The sequence below is a fragment of the Ostrea edulis genome, chromosome 4 (genome assembly GCF_947568905.1).
Source record: "Ostrea edulis chromosome 4, xbOstEdul1.1, whole genome shotgun sequence".
In the NCBI taxonomy this organism is placed as follows: Eukaryota; Metazoa; Mollusca; class Bivalvia; order Ostreida; family Ostreidae; genus Ostrea; species Ostrea edulis.
In genome coordinates, this window is record NC_079167.1 from 70583525 (window position 1) to 70607531 (window position 24007).

The 24007-nt window shown below is 35.7% G+C and overlaps 1 protein-coding gene across 1 annotated transcript in view; it reads right to left on the bottom strand.

Moving 5' to 3' along the window:
- Positions 1–1920: 1920 nt before the first annotated feature.
- The window catches only part of LOC125670761 (uncharacterized), a 38460-nt gene continuing 16373 nt past the window's right edge, over positions 1921–24007 (bottom strand). Inside the window, exons 15-28 of the mRNA XM_048906125.2 lie at positions 12230–12425; positions 11785–11907; positions 11380–11540; positions 11084–11161; positions 10684–10815; positions 9536–9702; positions 6507–6601; positions 5585–5715; positions 5217–5356; positions 4998–5066; positions 4723–4869; positions 3776–3859; positions 3418–3494; positions 1921–3163 (exon numbers count right to left, since the gene is read on the bottom strand). Coding sequence (XP_048762082.2) covers positions 3096–3163; positions 3418–3494; positions 3776–3859; positions 4723–4869; positions 4998–5066; positions 5217–5356; positions 5585–5715; positions 6507–6601; positions 9536–9702; positions 10684–10815; positions 11084–11161; positions 11380–11540; positions 11785–11907; positions 12230–12425 — 1668 coding nt within the window. The 3' untranslated portion in view covers positions 1921–3095. The remainder of the gene's footprint in view (positions 3164–3417; positions 3495–3775; positions 3860–4722; positions 4870–4997; positions 5067–5216; positions 5357–5584; positions 5716–6506; positions 6602–9535; positions 9703–10683; positions 10816–11083; positions 11162–11379; positions 11541–11784; positions 11908–12229; positions 12426–24007) is intronic.

Consider the following 24007-nt stretch of genomic DNA (forward strand, 5'->3'; position numbering starts at 1 on the left):
GATCATACCTTGTGCATTGCATATTATGCATATGACATGCACCTTTATTTTGCAAGAATTGATATAAATAATATATTTTATGCTCTTTGCCTATTCCATTCTATCAGTATGTAATTGGCAAATGATTTATGCGCATTTATTTTATTAGAAAATGCAAATACTTGCATGCACTTGCAAGTATGCAAGAAAAGCTTTTTTCTTTTCTTTTTTGTTTTGCATTTTTGTCTAACGTATCTAAACTTCCAGAATGTTGCATTAGTAAACAATCAATATTTTGTAATTTTGAGCAAAGCATAATGTTTTAAAATGTTATTTTATTTGTTTCTCATTCCCTATATATTTCTATCGGAGGTGTGCACTGGTCGAGTCCACCTAGAAAAATCACTCAGGTGTGACAATCATATTTGGGGTATATACGGGTAGAGTAAATTAGGCTACCTGAAAGAAATATGGCGGATAAGATGAGAAAGGTGTACGTATTTATTAATTCATGTCAGCTTTAAGGATGCTTTATGTAAAACTCTGATCCCCCATTGTAACCCCACCCCCTGGGGCATGCTTTTAACAAATTTTAATCTGCGCTACTCCAGGAAGCTGCCATGTACAAATGTCAACTTTTCTTGCCCAGTGGCCATTGAAAAGATTTTTAATGACACAACCCTATTTTGTGATTATCTCCCCTTTGAAAGAAGGATGGTCCTTCATTTGAACAAAATGAATCCCCTTTCCCCAAGGATGTTGTGTACCACGTTTAATTGAAATTGGCCCAGTATAGGATGATGTTTTTATTATTAGTTGATTATTGTTATGTGGAAAAATCCGGAATCTGTTAAAAGTCATTGTGAAATGTTTTACAAGAATCTTGTACATGTGTGTAACAAAAGCGTTGAAAAAGGTGTAAGTAAATCTTAGATTGGTTGTTGTTTTACGTCCCTCTCGAGAATATTTCACTTATAAATACGAAGACGCGTCACCACTGCCGGCGAAGGGCTGCAAAATTTGGGCCTATGTTCGGCGCTTATGGCCTTTGAGCAGAGGGATCTTTATCGTGCCACACCTACTGCGACACGGGACCTCCGTATGGGGTCTCATCGAGGGACCGGTGAATCTCAAGACCCTCTGGTGAGAGAATGTATAAGAAATGGTAAAATGCTCAATTAAATAATTGATGATTCGACTTTAGTTGCAAAATAATATGTGAATAATTCTGCAGATGTCAAGTTTTCCTGCCATAATATGCATTGAATTGTGTTGAAACGTGGATTTTGTTTGATTACACTATATTTACGTAGGTATGCATTGTAATGGGTACAAGTTGCTCGCCCTATAAAACTATTTTTTAGTTTTAATTAACCGGGAAAAAGAGGATTTACATATGGACTAACACTACTAATTTTGAGACATATTAGAGTGTAAAGAACAATGACTGGGCAGATTACACTCCTCTAACCAATTTGACCATATATGGAAACAAACACCAATCTATGAACAATCATTCCAAAACACATCAACTGACGCGAAATGACCCTAAACCAACGCGTTCGACCACATTATAAACAAGGGAATGAATAAATTACAAATAACGCGTTTGTCACCCTATACTGCCTATAGACACTTATTTGTTAAGAATTCTCACTCTTATGCACCAGGTCCCATCTCTTGTGTGTCCAGCGGTCCGTATTTGTCCTACTCTTTACAATTAATGAGATTGATTACTGTTCAATATCTTCACTTGTTCATTAATACTATGCAACAAGTTTATACAATTGAAAGAAAACCATATAGTTATTCACTGTTGTTCCGGTGGTCATAAATAGTATGTATTAGGTTAATACACTTCACACCTCATTCACATAACTATGCATACGGCAGGAAAGATTTCAAATGACTCTCACATAAAAAAAACAAAAAATAAGTACACATACTTCCATCTTTTATTTCTGATGGAACGGTCAGTTTCATTTCATGAAACCTCACATATATATTACGTCCCAGTAACTATATACAATATATTTACAAAATACTTGTAGGATATAATGCAGTGGAATTAAAAACGTTTAGATTTTATATACATGAACTGTACAAAAGGATTTTCTATGATGAACGCAAGCAATATAAACCCTAATCTAACATGAAACAACAATAAATAAATTAGTAAACTATATTTACCAAACACAAAATCAACATTCGCCACTGCTTGCATTGGTTACAGATAAATGGTAATTCATGACAGTTTTAACATACATGAAATGGACTTTCACAAAAATACACTCTCAACTGTAAGAGCACAGACATGCCACATCTCAAACACATTTAATTTCCTTACAAGTCTGCGAGACATGATATGCCTACTGTTTGGGTCAACAACTTCGATATTCACATACACTATCACAGCATACCAGCACCAGACATGTTTTGTACCAGGTATCTAATTCAAGCCGAGCAGCCCCGCACTAGACCCGTTACAATGTACCTGGTATCTAATTTAAGCTGTCTACCTGAAATGTATGCATGCTCCGACATCAATGAAACACTGGCTGGAATACGTGGAATGCTTGTGGAACATGAATGTATCACAATTATAACATTGAAATAATAAAAGATCACTATTCTAAAGTATGGGGTTTAAATGGCAGCAAATTTGCACAAATAATGATTTGATAAGCTAACACATGCCACAATGTGCTATTAATGATAAAATCAATTCAGAACCATTATCTAAAGGATGAATAAGAACACAAATGAAATACCCAGCAGAATATTCTGACTTATGATAACCACACCAGTTTACTTAAATGCACAGAACTGTAGATTCAAGATGTTTCGCATTTAATTTGACACCTTAATGATAACTAGAGATTCAGATGTTCATTTTTAAATTTTCCAAATTTTGTGTACTACAATTTACATCCAACATGGCACCCACATTAACTGGACCTCTCACACAGTTCAGTAACATCTTAGGCATTCTTTATGGTCCCCACCTCATTCCCACACCAATATCACACTATCATCACAAGTCTATCTTCACTGTGTTGACATCACACACTCATCACAAAGTCGATCTTCACGATGTTCATACCACATAATCATCACTAATCAATCTTCACTGTGGAATATATTTTTCTGACAAAGTAGCTTGTGCCAATGTATCCAAACGTCCCTGAAAAGACCAACAGTAAAGCATATACACATAGCCAAAAAAACCTAATAATTTCTAACTTATTTTAGCAGCTTTGCTATACCCTTGTCTAACTATTTCAGACAATATACATTGCTAATCTATAATGACAAAAGTATTTCTCTGCAATGAATACAGTTTATCTTAAATTCAAAAATACATTGTTAAATATACAAAAGGAGTAGAGAGCAAGTTAAAAGATATTAGCAGTGATTTACAACAAAGTGAAGACTTACCGCACATTAACCCCAAAGCAAGGCTGAACAACGCCATATAACCAAAGTAAAATGTTGTTTGGAAAAAACCATACATTCTGCAACAGATAAAACAAGCTTCAGTGCAATGAACCATTCATAACTATTTCAGAGACTTGTTTGCTATATTTCTCATATAAAGTTTACACCTGTAGATACACATGTGATTTTGACATGATATTGAATGGATCTATCACACATTTCTTGTGAAAATTCACAATAAACTGCAAAGAATTATTCATGACTTACTTTGTTTTTTAAAAAAAAAAAAAGAAGTAATAAAGATTTCCAAAGCAGTAACAATATGATTTCCAAAGTAGTAAAATGATTTACAACTTACTTTGTTTTAAAAAAGAAGTAATAAAATGAATAGAGGTACACATATCCTGCTGTTGATGCAGCAGCAGAAAAGCTCGTCCATTGCCTGCCAAAGAGACACAATATTTATTTACTTACACATCAGTATATTTCACCTTACAAGGCAACTTGTACCAATATCTAAAATATGTTAACATAATTTTCACACACTATCCAAAAAATAAATATAATCTACGTGCAGATGGCACAAATTTTTCTAATCAACCTCATGCTGATCATAAGGAGTATTTCAAAATAGCTACCATAGCAACATGCCATTAGAATATGAAGCCCTACTGTAAACCAACTTTAATTTGGGTCTATATTTCATAATTTATCTGATGAAACTGGTTCGCAGAGACTAATCATAGCAACCTATATAATCTATAAAATGCGTGACATTGAAGGACTAGTTCATGGTGAGAAATATCCGTGAGATTCTCAAGCTCTCACAAAAATTTCTCAGGCACTAATGTTAAGTATAAATATAAAAATTTACACTATGTACACAAATAAAGTTTCTTCAATTTAGTTTGCACTAGTATATGATCAACTTAAATGTGTTCTATAGTATAGAATAAAACGGGTAATATTTCACATCTAAGTAAAAACATACTACTTATTAATAAATGATACACGTCAGCAGTAAGGACCATCATCAGAAAAAATTAATTACCATTACATGTAAAATTAATTTAATAAACAAGGCATTTCTGAAAGAAAAAAACAACCATCCAACAGATTGAAAGATAATCTAGTGTAAAAAATTATGTCAAGATGGCCAACGTAGTAACTGCAAGATAAGGGTAGTCTCTCCAGGCTGTTTCACATGGAAAAGCCCATCTCACTACTGCAATAATGGGAGGAGATATAATAAACAAATGTTGCTGAGTGAAGACATGTACTCTCCTCATATAATGGAATACTTACCACCGATAGTCCTCCGCATTTAGTAAAAAGTATGTACACACAATGGTAACACACACAGTCACTATAGTTAAGATTACGAACACTAACAGCATGAAGCCATACACATAATAAATCTTGTAGGCCCAGAAGGAAGTGAAGATAAAGTACCTGCAATTATAAACAAAAGCATCATAATAATCGATTCCAAATCACAATAAAAATCTTCATCACAATCTCCTCAAAATAATAATAGGAAAAAAAAATCCGGACTCCTTTTAAGTATAAAAAAACCTTACATTTCAATAAATATAGATCCAAATGGAAGAATTCCTCCCAGAACAATTATCACAGCTGGTTCCATAAACCTGTAAATCAAATGAAAAAAGTTTAAATGATGCATTGGTTGACAAAAACAACTTGCAAGAAGAAACTGCGTAATTTCACTGTTACAAAATCTTTTTACAACTTGATTTTCTCCAATGTTAATTGATCCGCGTACATTACTTCTAAATTACCATTTCTTTTCAGGAATTGGTCTTGGTACTGCATTCACACGACAAGGATAGTTTGGCTGACCTGCCAGATTTCTACCCAACACAGTTCCTACCAAGGTCAAGGGCAGGATAACGAATATACAAATACAGGTCACTGCTACCTGTCAACACAGATAAAATACAAAATACAGGTAAATATAGGTCACTGCTACCTGTCAACACAGATAAAATATTTTACAAATGCATGAATTGTTAAGGATATCACTAACAACTATTTATCCTTATGACTGTTGTTTCAAAACATAACCAAACAAGAAAATTAAACATATCTCATGTTTTTAATATATATCAATATTTTAAATTGTGTGTTCAATATACATATATTTTACCATAGTCCCAAAAGGAATGGCCCTAGAAGCATGATAGTAGATGGCAATGAAGTTGATGAAGAAAGCAGTTCCACACACAGCCACAGGTAACATGAAAGCTCCCACCATCATCTGCTTGATCCATACCTTCCCTGTTCAGGATATAACAAAAGCTCAGTTCAGAACCTTCAATCTAAAGTCCGACTAATTTCCTATGCAAAAAGTACATTTTCACAGAAATATTAGATGTAAATTTTTTTTAAAGAACCATCCATTAATAGTTGAACAAAATTACATGTAGATTACATAGAGATATTGGTTCAACAATAGTATACGGACAAATAGTTTGTGCTAATTTTTTTTTGTTATGAATTAATACGCAATTATCATTGTAATCGCTGCTTTTGTCTGCAATGGAAACTTTTTATGATTTAGGTTGACACTCGACAGTTGACACTTTTCCAGGTGTCGCTAGAGGAGGATAAGGTGGACGGTTGACACTTTTCCAGGTGTCGCTAGAGGAGGGTAAGTTGATGCTTTACTGTGGACATGTCAACCGTGCACAAATATTTGAAGTGTCGACCTGTCAACCGTTGATGAATATATAACCGTTGACAAAATTTTTAAGTGTCAACTGTCAATTGCAGACAATTATATGAAATGTCGACATGTCAACTGCGGACAATTATATGAACTGTGGACCTGTCAACCATTGACAAATATATGAACTGTCAACCATAATAACACAGGGCGAATTACTGCTTAATACTACACTACATGTGGACTATTTGTCCGTATACTGGAGTTGATCCGAGATATTATATCTAAACTACAATATACAGATGACTTTCACTTTGTAGATTTTATGTAATCATAAGAAAAACATCAGCAAGTTGAGATAATTGTGAAAATAGCCAGTAGATGCAGCATGCTGCACACAAACCTCCCATTCTTGCATACAAGCTGCCTCCAAAATATCCATTAACTGGGGATGTGGCAGCGTACACAAATATAGCTGTACTCAGGAGGGATCCTCTCCTACAGAACCAGAAACTCATTGTCACAATACAGCTAAGGGCTATTCCAGAAATAAATACATGGGGGTGGGGTCGGGAGGCACCTTTTGTATATACCAAGCACCCATAAAAAATTACCCCATGACCCATCAAATTGATAAACTCATTTTACAATGACCCATCTAATTAAAAAAAAAAAACTTAGCAGACCCACCACAAAAATATTTTTAAAAATGAAAACGGTACAAATCTCGCGAGGTTTTCGGGACAAACATTCTAGTCAATGACGCGGTAATGCCTGTGCGACATTGTATCACAGTAGTTCTGAAGAAACGATGTCACATCAACAATCAAAGGCATCTATGGCGGGAATGTTGGAAAGATTGGAAGTCCAAACGATGCTATTATCAAGAAATGGGTATGGATATGTTTTTCCACGAATCGTTCGTCTTCTAATGGAGCCCGCGCCCGGAGGCCTCTATATCACCATCACACTGACTGATAAATATAACGCATCGGTACCCTCGTATAAATCAACTAAGGTTTGCCTATTTTTATTAGAAAACGGAATACCTATTGGTTTCAAAATATTCCCAAAATCGATGCACTGTAAAACTGTAATAATCTACAGAACAGAGTTCGCCGCCATCACGTCCAAAGGGACCCTACTAAACGCGCCTCTAATTTGAAGAGTGCCGTAATGGAAAGTTATGCGCTGCAAAGAGCGACAACTCGAATAGTTCTACGTTATTTCCGATTTCGAAAGCACGTTTTCAATTTTCCCTCCGACGTTTTGTAACCAACACGACAAGAGCGACAATAAAAATATTCTGAAAACTCAACACCCACGTGGCACAAAATAAAACAATAGAAACTACCCACAATAAATATTTTTTTAACAGTCCAACCACGGACCAAATAAAAAATGAAAAAATACGACCACCTACACAAAAAAATATCATTTGCCGCCCGACCCCCCCCCCATTTGATCATTTCTGGAACAGCCCTAAAGGAAAACATGCAAGAAAACTGCAGACCTATCCTATATTTACATTTCCAATGCTTCAGCCTTTGTATGAATCTTAATATAGTACATCTTTTTTACTGACTGAGTATTCAACTAAAAATTACAATAGAATGTTAGTGTTAGCAGTGATTTTTTAAGGCCCATTTTGGGTCCGAATTTCGACCCTTTCCCCTCCTAAAAATTGTCATTCGATGTGAATTATATACATAAGACTTAACAAGAGTTATGGGAATGATGATTTGGACAGAATAGTTGAAAATTTTAGAAGGTTAAAGACAATTTAGATGTGTAAAATAAAGATATATGTTTGATATGATTTTAAAACTTATTTACGATAAAATTGATTTTTCCCAACTTGACTGAAATGTCGACAATTTTTCCCAATTCGAAAGCCACAGGACCCTTGTAAAAAAATCACTGGTTAGATACAACTTTTTTCATTTTGGATAATACACGAGGGTATGAGCTGTACGCTTCTTGTTGGCACACTTTTCATTTCATGCTAATGAGCTTCATACGTATGTCGTCTTGAAGGGCCACATTTCATACTTTTATGTATTTACAAAAAGGACATTTGTTTCTTAAATATCTCTTCTTCAGCAAGTAATTTCCAATCAGGTGAAATCAGAAATCAGGGTTCAATATGATTTGTCATCACAAGAAGAGTATATACATTTTGACAGACTACAGGGTTTAACATTTACTTTTTTGAGCACTGGACCAGTCGGGCTACTTCAAATGATTTTTGTTAGACCTGACCCTACATCCACTAGCCCCGACAGGGTTCGAAATTAACTCATGTCCGTAAGTCCAAGACTAGTAGAAAACATGTCGGACTAGTGAACTCTCTATAGCACTAGTCCGTACGGACTAGTGAAAATCCGGAAATCAATTTTGAATTGGTAAAGATTTTAGCAAGATTTGTCTGAGTCTCTTAGATGTTTGAACTTATGGTTGATTACCTGCATGGTCAGGTGTTTGCATGACTATGACAGTCTGATCTGCCAAACACATGGAGTGCGTTTGAGACCGCCGTTCTTCGAACGAGCACACATTGTCAAATTCCTGCCGATTCCGAACGCCGAGTACACATCACGAGAACGTGTTCTAGGTGCAAGAATTGCAAGTAGTGTGGTCTGAGAACATGCACGTTTGTATGCACGTTCTCGTCATTCGAACACAGTAGTTCATAACACTATAGCTCATGACTTGGTCAATCGAGTGAATTTTATTGACTTTATTGATAAAATTTCGAACTCCTGTGACTCTAAGGTCTGAATACCAAAACAACAGGAACGTCGATCTCGAACGCACTTATGGACATTTATCAAAGGATTAACTCAATATGGTGGTCTCTTTTTCTTCTATAGGTGTCAGAAATTGAACTGTTTGCAACTGTGATGTGTTTAGTTTGATTAAAATGAAGATCATTTTTTGATATACTGGACGGACTAGTGAAATGCTTTGCGGACTAGTGAACATCAATAGTGACTAGTCCGAACGGACTAGTGCTTGAAAAAGTTAATTTCGAACCCTGCCCGACCAACTTTCTAGAAACTGATAGTTTCTCCATATTTAAATGCACTTAATTCAAATGACAAACATTAAGTTTGCATGAACTAAAATGTACTTAATTGTCTCAAAAAAGAGCGTGTCTCGTCATTCAATTTAATGCTTTCATTTTCAAACACAGTGTTTTTTGGTTTTTATAATATAGGGGGTCATTTTGACCCTCTGGGGTACATGTAAGTATCAGGGAGTCAAAACATAAGAGGGGTCGACCCACTTTAACCAACAATCCAAGGTGATTTTAACCAACAATACAGAGTTTAGTTTAACCTACCAACAATACAGGGGTTGGTCTAACCTTGGGTAATTAACATGATTTTTACCAAAATGGCCATAGGTAGCATAAATTTCCCCACTTACTCAGTGTATAGATCTCCTAGTATGGAGAAAACGATAACACACAATGTGACGACAGCGATGTGATAGCCAGTGCCAATCAGAGAAGAGAAGAGCAGCGAGTTGGAGGCTGGCCGGAACACGTCTCCATGAACTTGTTTCCACCCATACTCATCGCCCAAGTCTTTCTCCTAAGGGTAAAAAATGAAGAAATAAAACTTGAAAGATCCTCCTGACTTAAAAATATTGAGGATAAACATTATGGCTATAAGGCAATATAGACTCTCTCAATCAGATAGATACTCCAATCAGTTATGATCAGAAATCAGGGTTCAATATATGACAATCATCATTAGAGAGATACAGACTTGGGCTGTTTAGAAATGACAGATAAGTATATTTACTGGCACAATGAAGTACTGTATACAGTGAAATATTCGCCCCCGCTTATTTTTGTCCCTTTTGTCCTCATTACTGGGCGAAGCTGTTTTCTCTTATATCTCTCTATTCAAGGCATAGGGTCTATCTTTTATCTCAAAAATGACATCACAATATTTCGCAAGAAGAACTCCAAAAAACAAATTTGTAGTATTAATTAAGAGTTATCTATAGCTGAAGCACTTTGAAATTGAAGCCATTTTGACGCTTTAGCCCTCTATGAAATGTTTGTCTGGAGGACAATATATTAAACTGGTACCCCGCTGATTGGTGGCTACACAAACATATGAGATGCAAAGTCAACAGGGTATGAGTTTAGGCAAATGAGAACAGGGAATTGTTTTGTAATTACTATCGTATCCAATGTGTTTGTAAACATTCTGAAGAACTTTTTGTGATTTTCTAGTTATGATCTTTAATTTCGCCACCTTTTTGGAACATGCAAAATTTTACCAATATCTTGGACCCTATGCCTTTAACACAACTATTTCTGAGCGAATTTATATCAGGGCAAAACTGTCTGCAAGTGTTGAATGACGAAATAACACAGGGTGAAAATAACCCTTCATACAGAATGTTAAAAAAACATAATAGTGGCAAAAGATCATTCTGCCAAGTGAGGAAAATTCATCACATGATAACCATGACAAATTAAAATTAGTTTATGTACAACATGCATGAACTGATGATAGTGCCAAGTTTATGCATAATTCATAATGATTTCATGTGAATACCATGTCATCCAGATCTTCTTCTTTGCTGTATCTGGCATAGTCCTTCCTCAGTGTCCTCATTAGAATCATACTGACCAGGCCCACCAAGAAAATGACCATCATAAACGAGTTAAAGATGCTGAACCAGTGGATCTGTACAAATATATAACAAGTCAACAATATCTACCATTATTTCATTTTTGGACAAGGGAAGCCCAACTTACATGGGAAAAATCATACTGCAATCTAAAAACCGTTTTGCATGAATTTCAAAAGTACTTCAAACACATATTCCTCATTCCCTACATACGGAAGCATCAGAAGATATAATAGCCAATCACATTGTGTCAGGATTAGATGGTACATTTTTTTCATCCTATGCTTCCATTTTCAGTTTTTAATGTCAATGACTAGCACTCACCCTGTGTTGAAAGAAGTTGGGATCCAAGTACTTGTCAAATCTTTTATCATACTTAATGCTGGAAGTTGTAAAATGCACCTGAAATTACAACCGATTGGGAAATTACATTTGTAGTCATCTTTGGAAAAAACAAATTCTAAAAAGTTACATTTTCAGATTGTGATTTAAAAAAAAATAATCACGATTTAATCACTTGAAAGCCGACTCTTTTTCACGGCCCAATAAAATTAGCACTCGTCTTTCCTACCATAATAATTTTTACTGAACTCAAACAGATGCATTCAATTTTTACTTACCTCATAACTAAAAGAGATCTTGGAACCAGCGGTAAGCTTTTTCTTGGCCTCACTAGTTAGATTAACATCCACAATCTGTTTGCCATTGAAACCAATGTCAAACTTTTTATGTGTCCAGATGTAAAAGTCTTCTCTATTATCACTAATTTCACCAACAATCCCTGAAAAGTACATTATAAGTCATATAAAACTGCTCATTATCCTCCATTTCTGGATATTGCATCGCTTTGTGTGCTACTGCTTAATACTAGTGAATAAGTTGATAAACAAACCCACTATCATTGAATATTCGTAGACTTGAAATTTGAATTAGACATGCATTTTGCTAGGCAACTAGTGGAAACAATCATTCCTCATACAAGTGATATAACATTCATATAAACGTATGAGAAACCTGTTCATTACCCCAGATTGGCAAATCATCTATATACATCTGGTACCAATAGTGGTTTTTAACTGCATACTCAAAGGCTTGATATTTCTCCTTTGTCAGCTCCACTGTGCAATATTCTGTCCTCTTAACTTCACCTGTGAAAGACAAATCTTCTCAATATCACCTCTAAAAAAAACCCAATCACACTATCACTGAAACCAGATTCTTCTGACCATATTCAATCTATACTTTTTAAATTGTATTTCATTCTTCTGTAAAACAGATTAAATTGATATCTCTACAAAACATGCAGTATAATCCATTGCCAATAAGCAAATAAAACAATGTGTTGAATGGCTAACGATATAAGAGTCTTTGGTTGACATGGCACATGAAAAAGTTTAAGGTATGTATTGTTTTATACATTTATGACAAAACAATGGACTTGGAAAACAAGATCATATGACAACTCTATACCTTTGAAGTCAATGTCAAGTCCACTGAACTCCAGTTCTGTCCCTTGCAATGCCTCTCCGAGTGTCTCATGGTAGTGACCGATGCTCTCCTTTGGTCCTGCACAGAATGGCAGGGAGAAGTAGGAATAAGTCTCCTGTCTGTTGTGGTAGGGACCAACAGTGTTCATCCACAGAACAACCTCCTCTCCATCTTCATACTACAAAGCATGAAGAAAATTTATACATCTCTTTTCATATCTTTTAGCTTATGGGACCTGTAACAAGACAAATTCCCAATCCAAAATTTGCCAATACTTCCCCAATTTTCAACCTCTTTTCATCATTCAGGCTTTTAACTTCATGCTAGAAGTCAGAAAAAGCAGACAAAATTTTGTTTTCCTATGCACAATATCCAATTTATTTCAATGCTGGAAATACAAAATTGCGGCCTTGACTGTATAGTGTATACAAGTGATGACATTCCTCAAAAACTTCCACTGCAAGAATACCTTGTTGAACCAGGAGCCCCCAGTGCCTAGTGTTGCAAGGGAGCTGCCCATAAAAAAAAAAACATCCATAAAGCTCAAGTTGTGATATAAATATTATATCTATGATGATCTCATCATCTGCATCATTAATAATTTATTACTTCATAAAATATGGATAATGTGGTAAGCTTATGATTTACATTTTATTAGGTGTACAGCATTTTGTTGATTAGATGAGCTGCAGAGTAGTTCACAGCATGCTGAGTGCTTACTTAGTTAATAACTTCAATTATCATTATGTCTCTTTCCCAGGACTGGAAATTAGCAAAAACTACTTGTAAAATGTAGGTACATTTGAAAACTTGCGAGGAAAATTAGTGGACACTCAAAAATTGCAAGGTAATTTCAACCCGTTTCTCAAAAATATTGAAAGACAATTGCAGTTCAGACACCCCTCCCCTGACTATGATGCCGAAAACATGCTTTTCAAGGTTTATTTTGCATAATAAAGTTGGGTCTTATTAATATCCATCACTGTTTAAAAAAAAAGGATCTCCTCCATGATGACTTTCCTCATTTCTATCAGTCTCCGTTAATTTGTATCTTTACATAGTGCTATAACTCGCTGTTTTAGTAAAGCTTTCAAGAGATTTGTTTATTGCATAGTAAAATTGAAATATATCAGATTTTGAACCGAACACCCCTCCCCCCAAAACAACCATACGATGTAATGTGAAAGTGCAAGATTATGCCCGCAGGAAGGTAAATTTTAGAGGGTGGTCGGGCGGGGTTGCCGCAATCCCACACTCTGGAGTGAACACTGAATGAGAAGCCTTCTTTAAAGAAAACTCCTAAATTGGAGATGCTGAATTCCAGGTAAAAAAGATTGAATATGAATTTTAACAAAACAACTTTTCACATGTATACTCTTCTAATCAGTCATTTAAACAGTCTATGCTACTTCATGTCATGTAACCCCTCAGCCATTTATGCATTTGTTTTCAGGTTGTCAATTTGCATCTTCACTTGTCAAGAGTTTTCAGTCCACTCCACTCCCCATTTATCAGAACATCCTTGGCTAGCAAAGACCTGGTGAATTTGATATTACAAGGATATTTAACTCAATTCAATCACTGCCATGAATTGTACCATCTTTAAAATCAAATGTAATGTGTCATTGAGTCTCAACTGAATCATGGGAGGTGTCAACATGATTAGTGTTAATCAGTATATGTGCCCTAATCACTATCTCCAACAAGTTAATGAAAACATGTTCCACATCTCTCAAGGAATAAACCAGTACATCAGGAAAGGAGGAAAATCATAGCTGGACCAGAATGGCACTTGGGCCCATGCATTACTAATTACTGTAGATCTCTTACCACCAAGTTGTCCAAGCCAATAGCCACGGTCTTAAACGTCCAAACCACTCTCATATCATACACATTAGTTTGGTTGGTTGTATATTGTTTAACATTCCTCTTCAGAATTTTTCTCTCACATGGAGATGTCACTACTGCCAGCAAAGGGCTAAAAAATTTACGCCTATGCTTAGTTCAGTGCTTAGGCCAAAATAAAAATATTGTTTGTTTCCCCTCGCCCGACCGAGTCTGAAAATTCACACCGACCCATAAGTTTTTATTACGCCATTCTGGTGAAGTTTTTTTTTTAATTTTAAGAAAAATTCAAGGTCGTTTCTGGTGCAGATCAGTATTTTATAATGACAAACATTTTCTATATCTTCTTTGGTTTCAATCCAAAATTAAAAAATAATGATAATACGAATACAGGAGGTGTTCTGGTCCGAAATCTAGAAATTTCGCCGCCTCCAGCTGGAGGCGGCATTCTCTGGCTGATTTCAAATGCTTACAAGCCGAATTTAATTTTAAGCTCATAACTAATCAATAAAACGATTCTTCTTGTACTTACTAATATCGATTTTATGGGTTCTTTCATCACATAAACAGTCTCTTGAAAACATTTTATCAAACTGTCGAGCTTTGTTTTGAGTCACGAGACTCGTTTGCTCAAATGCCAGTGAAAATTCGGTTGACTACAATTGTTGGCTTCTGTTTAATATCGAATTTTGGATTGATATTTTCTTTTAATCGATATTAATAAGTACAAGAATCATGATTGTTTTATTGATTAGTTACAAGTGAGTTTAACATTGAATTTGGCTCGCAATTCGGACTAGTGATCTGCAAGATCGAGATGGAGAAATGTTGTCTACACGAGGAGCGAGGAAACAAGAGAATTCGGGGCATCCAGTGTGCAAGTTGTGTTCTTCAGTAGGGGAAAGTGTTGATATTTCGGACGGATGCGATATTTTTGACAGTCAATCAGAAGCATTCTCAATTTAACTTATTTCTGAACTAATGCTATATTTACAAACTGGAAAACACCTAATTATATGCACATGTGTAACTCAGCTCTGATTGGTTGATGTCAGCATCCATTTTGTTTGATCGGCAAAATCAAGTCCCGTTGAAACGTTTTCTGGTAAACTAGATCTACCGATATCATTTAAAAATATAATGAAAATCACTGCAGCGATTTTTTTCCTTATATAACTGGTACTGATAAACGGTACCATTCCCAATGCCAAAAAACCATTGATTTTTCCCAATTTTGAGACTAAAATTCCCAATTTACTTGCCGAAAAATAGACCGGCCGCTGGCATCGTAATTTACTTAGTCTGAAACGTTGTATAAGTTAACTAAAACTTCAGGTATTAAATCGAAAGTACAGATCATGACAGTGCGCGTTTTGTAGAGCTACGACAATTCTAAAACGAGCCTACGACAATTCCTTATGTCTCACAACAGCAAATATTAGCGTAAAAAAGTTTGTAAAGAGATGACTACTTCTTGTTTTGTTCTCTTTTTTCTTTTCTTTTAGTTGAAATCATATGCCGAGACTTTGGTAGAAAATTCCCAATTTGTTCGATTTTGACGCTATTTTTCCCAATTGAATGGGTACCGGTACCAGTACCAGTGGGTAGAAAAAAATCGCTGCACTATCATATAGAAATTAAGATAATGTGCAAAAAACAAAAGCATAAAATGTCAGTGAACCATAAATAAAAGACAGCAACCGAGTTTACCAATTTTATAACACCATGTGTCCAAAACTAACACCATTGTCCATAGTTGCAACATTCTCGCTAACTTTATTTAAGTGTTAGTATGTGGTATAAATAGCAGAGAAAATTCTGATGAAACCCAATGTTCGTCAAATCAACCAATATGTATACATGTAGTCCAATGCCTAAGTTTAGTGGTTAGATAATGAGCATTTCCAAAATACATGAAGTACTGTCCGAAATATCGACACCTTTCCTAATTGCAAAACGTGGCAATCAAAGCAGAATTTACGCGAGAACTGACTATACGAGTTTGATGAGGAAACATGGATGATGTGCTTCACGACGTTTGGTATCGGGCATTGTTAATGGTTATGGGAATTTCATAATAAATAAAATTCTGCTAGCTAAAAAAAAAAAACCTTTTTACCTACCTACCGACCTTCCTCTGAAATTTAGGGTCAGGAGAGGGGAAAAAAACATATTTTTAAATGTGGCCTTACGGCCTTTGAGCGGGGGGGGGATGATCTTTTATTGTGCCACATGGGGCCTTGGTTTTAGCAACTCTCATCCGAAGGGCTGCCCCATTTAGTCACCTCTTAAGTTATGACCAGGGTTCCAAATTACCGCTCGCCCACTCGCATTGGCGACTAAACTTTGCTTGTGGGCAACCAAAATTTTCGTTCTTGTCTCGTCGCCCACTTGGTGACCGTAATTGTCCGATCAACATTTTTCTTTCCGACCGATCCGAGTCCTATTATAATTGAAGTTCAATTTCCGGTTGAGGTTTTGCCATTTGGTGAGACATTCATGATTCCTGGGGTATCAAACCTTCCAAAATGTATTTAAACCAGAAGTTGAACAACACAAGGGTTACTTCAAACGAAAAGAAAGCGTCTGCTTTTAACCAAAGTGGAAAGAAGGGGAGAATAAGGCTCGATGACGACAAAAAGGGGATGACCTGCTGTGTGTACAAAACATGACACGAAAGGTCCTGTCATCATGACAGCTTGCCCAAGTTAAAAACTTGACAGCATCGTAAAGCTGAGAAATTTTGAAATAACATAAAAAGCCTGAAGAAACGTGTGTTAAAGTCAGACGCCGTGAAGATCATAAAGTTGCTAGGTTGACGAAATGAGAGAGGTATTTGAAAGAATTACGGAGAAGGAAAGAGAATTTAAATATTGATATTTTAATTTCTTAAATAAATTGTAATGTGACCTGATGTTTCTTTTTTCTTGTAAAAAAAAAACCCCATGTTATTCAATTTCATGATATGGCTACTAAAATTTCATGTGGGCTAACAGAATTTATTATTCAGGGACTCACTTGGCCCCTAAGGTATTCAGTCGAAGTTGGAACCCTGATGACATTGAAGCAAGGGGCACAAGGACCTATTCTAACCTAGATCAGATATATATACATGTATATTGCATTTTAAGGTTGAAAGGTGTGACCATTAAATGCAAATAAAATCCTGTAGGCCCTAATATCGTAATGGAGTGAAAGTACTTTATTTTCATCTTTTATCGTGCCACCTGCTGCAACATGGGGCCTTGGTTTTAGCAACTCTCATCCGAAGGGCTGCCCCATTTAGTCACCTCTTATGACATCGAAGCAAGGGCCACAAAGGACATATTCTAACCCAGATCCCCAGATATATATATATATATATTGCATTTTAAGGTTGAAAGGTGTGACCATTAAATGCAAATAAATTCCTGAAGGCCCTAATATCGTAATGGAGTGAAAGTACTTCATTTTCATCTTCAATCACAAATCTGCATCAGTTTTTTGCAGGCAAGATTTTCAGCTGTGTCGGTTGGATAATAATTATATTGAAACTGAAGAGCTCAGAATTCAATCGTACTGACTCGAGATTCTAATCTTCCGATAGAAAGTACGAAAGGTCAAATTTACAGGAATACACTGCAAAAACACACTGACAGTGACAACATTTAGTAAGTGAACAGTGGGGTGCATTGAAGTCAACTAAATAATTCTGCTTTCTCATCATTTGCTCGGATGTGCAATCATTACAGTTTCTTGTTCTGATACTAAGCAAATCTACTATTAACAATACATTTTCCGAATTGAAACGCCAAATGTGTAAACAGATGACACCGTCGTATCAAAATTTTACGAATAGGACATAGTTAGACCGGTATTGCTTACCACATGATCATGTTCGTCGGCTAAAATGCATATGAAAAGAAAGACAAAGAATTTTGGAACACTTTGCAGCATGCTGAAACGCTGATCAACTTTGGATGGTCTCCAAATGATCAGATATTTTACGATGTTGTCAACTCTGTTGACCGTCGTTAGCTTCCAATATGGATTCCACGGAAGAGCCACGTCATATGAAATGGGAAATAACTCTATTTCTTTGTACGGTCAAACCGAAGGCGTGGCTGATTCGTGAGCTGCAATTTTTTAAAAAATATTACTGAATAAAATCTGAATAATTATTAAAACATTGAAATAATAACCCTAAAAAAAAAAAAAATATAATAAAAAAATAACTCAATGATACATTGAAGCTGCGATTAATTAACCCATTTGCGGACTGGTGTTCATGTTTAGGCCATACATATACATGCATAGGGCCTATATGAAAATATAAAAAAAAATGTGAACTATATTCTGTATGTATATTTATATACATTTTGAAAAAAACCCTGACTGTCTACGCATTAACGAAGAATGTAAATACTTTGCAACCTAGCGAGGATAATTTGAAATTAGCATGCACAATACATCCGGCATAGGATGCAATGATTGAAATCCATACTCCATGCAAAACCTACATCTGTAGATCTATAGGATTTTTGCAATTTTATTCACAGCTGAATATTCATGTTGTGATTTTAATTACATGTTTTAATATTGATAATTTTCAAAGGTTCTGTATTTTGCAAATTGCCTCTCGTACTTGGACATGAAATAAAGCATGTATGAGGTATACCACTCAGTATTTAAAATCATTGTTTGTAAGACAGATAATTATGTTACAGGATTTGAATTAAAATGTCAAAATACTTTTTTAAAAATAGTTTTTATTTTTTCATTGACACATTTGTAATAAAAAATAATATTGCTGTCCTTTCAGTGTTGAAAATAAAAAGGGTTGGAGTCCTATCAATGATATTATGTCAGCAAGAAAGATCGGTCCCTTATTCTTTCATTATTATTTATAATTGCATAGTGTTATAGATTGCATACATGTCAGGTTTCAAATTGTAATTTTAAATTTATGATAATGACATTTTGTGATATTTTACATCTGAATAGAATGAAATGAAAGGAAGGGGGGGGGGGGTATACACCCATCTAAATCCGCCACTGAAGGTACAGTGTACACATGTATACATTGTTAAATATGAATTGTGAGCTATTTCCATCTAGTAGTAGGAATTGTTGTAGTAATAGCAGGATGGGGAAGGAGAGAGAGAGAGAGAGAGAGAGAGAGAGAGAGAGAGAGAGAGAGATGACTAATTGGACCCATTGTAGAGTCAACACCTGGGCGATTGCGAAATTCACCAGTTTTCGTACATCCTTACCTTTTCTGCTATTCCTAAATATGCATTTAAATTTTATACGGTATCAGCAAACTTTTTAAAAAAAGTCCTTCAAATCATTATGATAATTTTGGCACCACCCTGAAACCATACCCTGACCCCTAGGGTCATGCAATTTTGGTAAAGGACAATTTACATGTACTTCTTCTAAATATCCATTTAGTCTCAATATTTAGTATCAATAGCATTATTAAAACAGATATTATTTACATGTTTTACACATATACATGTACATTATATATACCAAGTCTGGCCCCAACCTGGAGTCAGAAGCTCTACCCCGGAGATCCTGAAAGTTACAATTTTTGTAGAGACCTGCCTGCTCTATATCACTATATATTTAACCGCCGCGGTGGTCTAGAGGTAGAGCGTTCGCCCAGCATGCGGATGGTCAGAGTTGAAATCCCGGCCGCGACAGACCTAAGTCGTTAAAATAGGTATAGCCAAACGCTCGGCATCAGGTGTGAATATCACGGGTCCTCGGAAATGACATTAAAAAACGGATGTCCCTTGTCACAGTAGGTGTGGCACGCAAAAAACAAAACAAAACAAAACAACAGGGCAATGCTATCAAAACTCTAGAATACAGGACTTCCTCAAGATCTAAAGAATGCCTTGCTGTAGGTACTGGCTGTTATTGTTATCAAAACACCTCTCTGGGGTTGCTATAGACAACAGTTTCTTGAGATGTCACTCCCCTTGAGATCTATTGTTATAAAGGTTTGATTGACAGACGGCTAACAATTTGGGGGTGTTTCTTTAAACAAGATACAACCAATCAATCACTATGTATTTCATTTTTCTTAAAAGTTAATATTTCTAAATGATATGCAGGTGTAGAGAAGAAGAGTTTTGAAAATTGAATTTTTTTTGCAATTTTTCTCCCATCCCTATGGCCCAAGGGGTACAAGAGTCCTGACATTCTTCATACCAAATTTGAAAGGAATTAATATGGTACAGAAGTTATCAAGAAGACGTTAAAAATTTATATTGTTCTCACATTTGATAACTGATCATTTTGGCCCCACCATGATACCAAAACCCCTACCCTTGGGATAATCAAATTTACAGTTTTGGAAAGGACTTCCTGCTGTTTTAGATATCAAATTCGTTTTAATTTAGTATCAATAGCACTAAAGAAAATGCTATTTCAGTGTTTTACACATACACACTATATACTATGTTTAGACTCGCCCTGGGGTCAAACTCATACCTCGGGGATCATGAAATTTACAATTTTGGTTGAAGCCATCCTGCTTGACATCGCTATGCATTTAGTTGTTTTTTTTTTTTACACGTGTGTGGCTGTGGAGATTTTTTTAAAATTGGTAATTTTTTGGCAGGTTTTGCCCCTCCCCTAAAGTTTCAGGGGTGCAGGGGGTCCTGAAATTTACAATCAAAGCCCCACTTATCCCAAAGAAGCTTCATACCAAATTTGAAAAGAATTGGAATAGTGGTTATCAATTGTTACGCACGACGACGGACGACAACCAAAAGCAATAGGTTACTTGAGTTTACTTAGGTGACCTAAAAAGTTGAAAAGGAAGAAAAGCTTGTAAATTTTTTGATGAGATTAATGACAATAGCTACTTTTTCCTTTGCATTTAACGTTCGGAACCTCTACATATGCGGATCCAGGAATCTGTGAGGGGGGGGGGGGTGTCTAGCACTTGATCTTTTCGGTATTTTTCACAATCTCCATCCCACCCCATTTGTTTGTGTTCATAACATTTTAGGGGAGATCTGAAGACAATTTTTCTGTACATGAAAATGCTTTTATTATTTATTACTTGCCCCCAGTTTATAGTCATTGTTATCGCCATACTCAAATCTGATTTTAGATACCAAACAAGAGGCCCATGGGCCACATCGCTCACCTGAGTCACCTTGGTCCATATCAGAAGAGTCTCCATTTATATTTGTATGTAAGACCGTAGTCCCTATTATGGCCCCAACCTACCCCTGGAGACCATGGTTTTTGCAAACTTGAATCTACACTATGTCAGAAAGTTTTCATGTAAATGTGAACTTCTTTGGCCCAATGGTTCTTGAGAAGAAGATTTTAAAAGATGTTTCCTATATATTTGTATGTAAAACTTTGACCCCCCCCCTTGTGGCCCCATCCTACCCCCCAGGGGCCATGATTTGAACAAACTTGAATCTGCACTATGTCAGAAAGCTTTCATATAAATATCAACTTTTCTGACTCAGTGGTTCTTGAGAAGAACATTTTTTTAAAAGATTTTCTCTATATATTTGTATGTGAAACTTTGATCCCCTATTGTGGCCCCATACGACCCTCGGGGACCATGATTTTAATAAACTTGAATCTGCACTATATCAGGAAGCTTTCATGTAAATATCAGCTTTTCTGGCTCAGTGGTTCTTGAGAAGAAGATTTTAAAAGATTATCCCTATATATTTGTATGTAAAACTTTGATCCCCTATTGTGGCCCCATCCGACCCCATGGGGGTCATGATTTTAACAAACCTGCATCTACACTATATCAGGAAGCTGTCATGTAAATCTCAGCTTTTCTGGCTCAGTGGTTCTTGAGAAGAAGATTTTTAAAGATTTTCTCTATATATTTGTAGGTAAAACTTTGATCCCCTATTGTGGCCCCATCCTACCCCGGGGGCCATGATTTTAACAAACTTGAATCTGCACTATACCAGGAAGCTTTCATATAAATCTCAGCTTTGTTGGCTCAGTGGTTCTTGAGAAGAAGATTTTTCCTATATATTTGTATGTGAAACTTTGATCCCCCCATTGTGGCCCCATCCAACCCCCGGGGGCCATGATTTTAACAATTTAGAATCTGCACTACTTAATAAAGCTTATCTATAAATTTCATCTTTTCTGGCCCAGTGGTTCTTGAGAAGATTTTTTAATGACCCTACTCTATTTTTACCTTTTCTTAATTATCTCCCCTCGGAAGGTGGCCTGGCCCTTTATGTTAACAATTTAGAATTCCCTTTACCTAAGAATGCTTTGTGTCAACTTTGGTTGAAATTGGCCTAGTGGCTTTTGAGAAGAAGTCAAAATGTCAAAAGTTTACAGACGGACGGACACCGGACTACGGGTGATCAGAAAAACTCACTTGAGCTTTCAGCTCAGGTGAGCTAAAAAGCTGATTTAAAGGTTACTCCCAATAGGCCGGGGGTCTGCGGTAAATGGTGCAAAATCTGCATTCTGAGCATTTCCTGGCACTTCTTTCTCACTTTTAAATTGTCTGCTTCTTAACAAAACTTTTATGTTACATATACTTTCTAAAATTTCTTAAGTCATACTAGTATCTAACGAAAATATCGTAAATTTTTATGAATATCAGTGTTTCGTCTTATTTATCCTAGAATTAAATGATATACTGGTGTTGATAAATTTTAATGATGCAATATGCAATTACATGTAAGTATCCACCTTTCATCTCATTTTGACCCAAAGTTTCGTTAAAATTGATAAATTTTTTGGTCCGCGGAAAAATATGGGGGGGGGGGTCCAATTTAATTAAAATTAGATCCTTTGATCTAATTAAATTTGATCCGCTCACGTATATCGCTACACTTGTGTAGCGATATACGTGAGCGGATTAAAGGATCTAATTTTAATTAGATGGGGGGGGGGGGGGGGGTCCGGACGAGCCCCCCCCCCCCCCCCCCCCCTGTCTGGATCCGCCTTTGTTCTACCGTTCTATAAAATACATTAAAACTGCTTAAAACGACATTTTAATTCCAACAGTTTCAAAAAGCTGCTGCTTTATACAGTATAACTATAAATGAATTAATTGTGGATATCAAGGAAACCATTGTATAATAAACATACAATAGAGAAATACCAGCACAGGAGTTATTGCCCTTGAAAACATTTTTTTTTTTTTTTTTTTTTTTTACAGAAAATTGATTATTTACAGAAAATATAAACCATTTCAATATCAAATTGTTTACCAGATTTTTTTATGATACCAATGAATAAAATTCCTCTTTTAAAAAGATATATTTCTATCATGCACAGGTTTTAATGAAATAAGGATTTTGCAAAAAGCTATGACGTCACACGAAGGTGGAATTACTTTAATTCATGTGTGTATTTTCAAAAATGAAATCTATTTCTAAAATATATCCCGAGAGTCTAAATTATTACGAAGTTGTCAATGTTTATCACGAGAGTTCGCGGTGTTACGAAGTTGAACACAAAACACGGAAATCATAAAACATAGTACTTAATTTCAAAGCACGTGGGCTTTTGAAATTTAGAAAACAGGAAGTCCGCTTTTGGAAAATAATACGTGGAAATTCTGTAAGTAAATACATGACATACTTGATATCAAAATTGCGTCCAGTCAGAATTATCAAAGGGCTCTTGGGAGTATTCGCGCACCTATCTTGATTGACGTCACAGTGGAATTACACCATTTTGTCAAAAATTACAGTTTTAGTAGAAAGTATCCTTTGAAAAAAATTCAATGTAATTAAAATCCCAACAGAACTCGAATCCGCGATCTATAGTTCAGCAGTGGACACGCTAACTTACTGAGTTACTCAAGTAAATCTAAAAGAAATAGACAAGTATTGCTGATATTTATATTTTCATTCAAGTTTTAAAAGCTTAGAGGAAGTCAGCCATTATGACGATGCATCATACATT